Raw genomic sequence first — 2,079 nt, forward strand, 5'->3', positions numbered from 1 at the left:
CTTCTTGGCTATTAATATACCGTACGACGATAACACACGCACATGTTAGTCCTGGTTGGTCTAATATTGGCCATCTTGTTGCTTTTATATTGCCAATACATTTTAACAGATTGCTGTGAAAACATTCTAATACTTTTTTCATTCTTTTAAAAATTGTTCTTCTATTTCTTCAAATAAAATATTTAACAACTTTATGTATGAAGACTTTGAGTTTTATTTGGATTTTGTTAAAAGAGAATAAAAAACATATTTCTTTGAAAGCTTACACCAATACTTGAATACCACCTTCGCTACGCCACTGATTAAATATATAAGCCGGTCAAACAAGGTATAAGATTTGCCAAAAATTTAATTTCACACAAATGTTTTCAGTTATAAGCCTTCTTCGAGTTACATAAAAATGGAATAACAGTACTGCCTAGGGCTGCATTAAATAACGACGTAAGATTAGCAATAACAAAAAAGCTTGAGCGTAAACTATTGTTATAGCGCGATAGAATGATTACCACACTGATACTACTGTAATACCATACAGACTAAGTTAATTTTATTACGGTAATAAGTCAAAGTCATTAGGCCCATAAATGTGGTAATACATTTTTATCACGGTTTGAATAATACGGAATTCTTTGATTATAATTTGTATAATGATATCATAATCATGTTTTTTACTAGCCCGATAGTACATATATCAATAGGATATAGAGAACAACAAAGACGCATCCATTTATATACCTTTCCTACCGCACACTTATTTTCAGCATTGTGTTTTTTATCTACCTAGGCGAGACTTTTTTATACCTTGTTTCACCAACTTCCAATGCTGTTTATTAGCGTAACACATCCGGTGGGCGAAAGGAGGGGCGGCCGAAATGGTCGTTGACCGATAACAACATTGAAAAAGTTTAAGGAAAGGGACCACTCCTTCATGAATTATAAAGAGATAAATGACAAGGTCGTCAGATAGCGTATTTAAAGAAATTCGGCCTTCTAGTTCAAATATTCTTCAACAAGATGAAGACGCGTGTGTAGTTGTATTAGTTCTTGGCCTCAGTGTCTGTGTACCCACAGTATCCTTTTCATATTCCACGTAAGACTTTTTTTAAATATCATTTCGATTTTAATAAGAAAAATTATTTTAAATCCATTTGTTTCATTTACCTGGATCACCAGCTTGCTATTATGAGGTATAGGCCCTAATTATTATTCGCTTGAATAATTGTAACAAAATATTGTGCATTTTAACGCCACAGGACTAACGTAATAATAATGACAATAATAATACGGTGATATCTTGTCTGTTTAGGCCAATTAGCAGAGAAAAAAATGTAGACTTAATTTTTGTTTCTTTTGAATGTAAAATATTAATTCTCTTTTGGCGAGCCTTTTTTTTTTATACCTCGTTAATTTTGCGGAGGGCGGAAAAAACATAAATAAACATTTTGTCTTATTTAGCAAATAGTTTTGCCAAAAACGTGCAGACAAAGTAGAAAATAAAAATAACATTTTATTGGTGAATGTAAACAGTGTAGTAATGGGATGGTTAAATGCTTTAAACTTACATAATTAGGAAGAAATATATATAGGCCTATCTTATTTTTGGAGATTTCAAGGCAGCGGAGGGCGTAATAAAAATAAGATTTTTTTTTCTGAAATTTCCACTTTTTCGTGGCGGCAGATGTGATAATTGGCCAAAAATATAATATTGTTTTTATTCGAAATCATCATTATTGGTGGGCGGCGGGTTCGCAAAAAACAATGTATAAACAAGTCTCGTCTTATATTGATTCTTTAGAATGTTATCTGGAGTGTAGCGTCGAGTGCGCGAAGGATATTCCAGGTAGGATTGATTGTTTTCATTCCTTGTATATAACAATTGCTCCCAATTGAACATTAAATCGATATTATGAAATAAATAATTATTTTGCCACAATTTTCCCAAAGGTTTTGTAGGTAATTGTTCTGATTTTTTTGTTTTATTAGGAATGCCTAAGCCAACATTGCCACCTGCGTGTTCCCCTTGCGATGCCCCCTTCCGCCACTATGTAAGTCCACTATGTTCATTTCAATATATATATA

The 2,079-nt window shown here is 32.6% G+C and overlaps 1 protein-coding gene across 1 annotated transcript in view; it reads left to right on the forward strand.

The window, feature by feature from the left end:
* Positions 1-1,665: 1,665 nt before the first annotated feature.
* Positions 1,666-2,079, forward strand: part of LOC117116890 — a 2,571-nt gene continuing 2,157 nt past the window's right edge. The window contains exons 1-2 of the mRNA XM_033261011.1: positions 1,666-1,840; positions 1,984-2,045. Of these exons, the coding sequence (XP_033116902.1) occupies positions 1,759-1,840; positions 1,984-2,045 (144 nt within the window). The 5' untranslated portion in view covers positions 1,666-1,758. The remainder of the gene's footprint in view (positions 1,841-1,983; positions 2,046-2,079) is intronic.

The sequence above is a fragment of the Anneissia japonica genome, unplaced genomic scaffold (genome assembly GCF_011630105.1).
Source record: "Anneissia japonica isolate Jap-2015-1 unplaced genomic scaffold, ASM1163010v1 scaffold1302_len1884557_cov193, whole genome shotgun sequence".
Lineage (NCBI taxonomy): Eukaryota > Metazoa > Echinodermata > Crinoidea > Comatulida > Comatulidae > Anneissia > Anneissia japonica.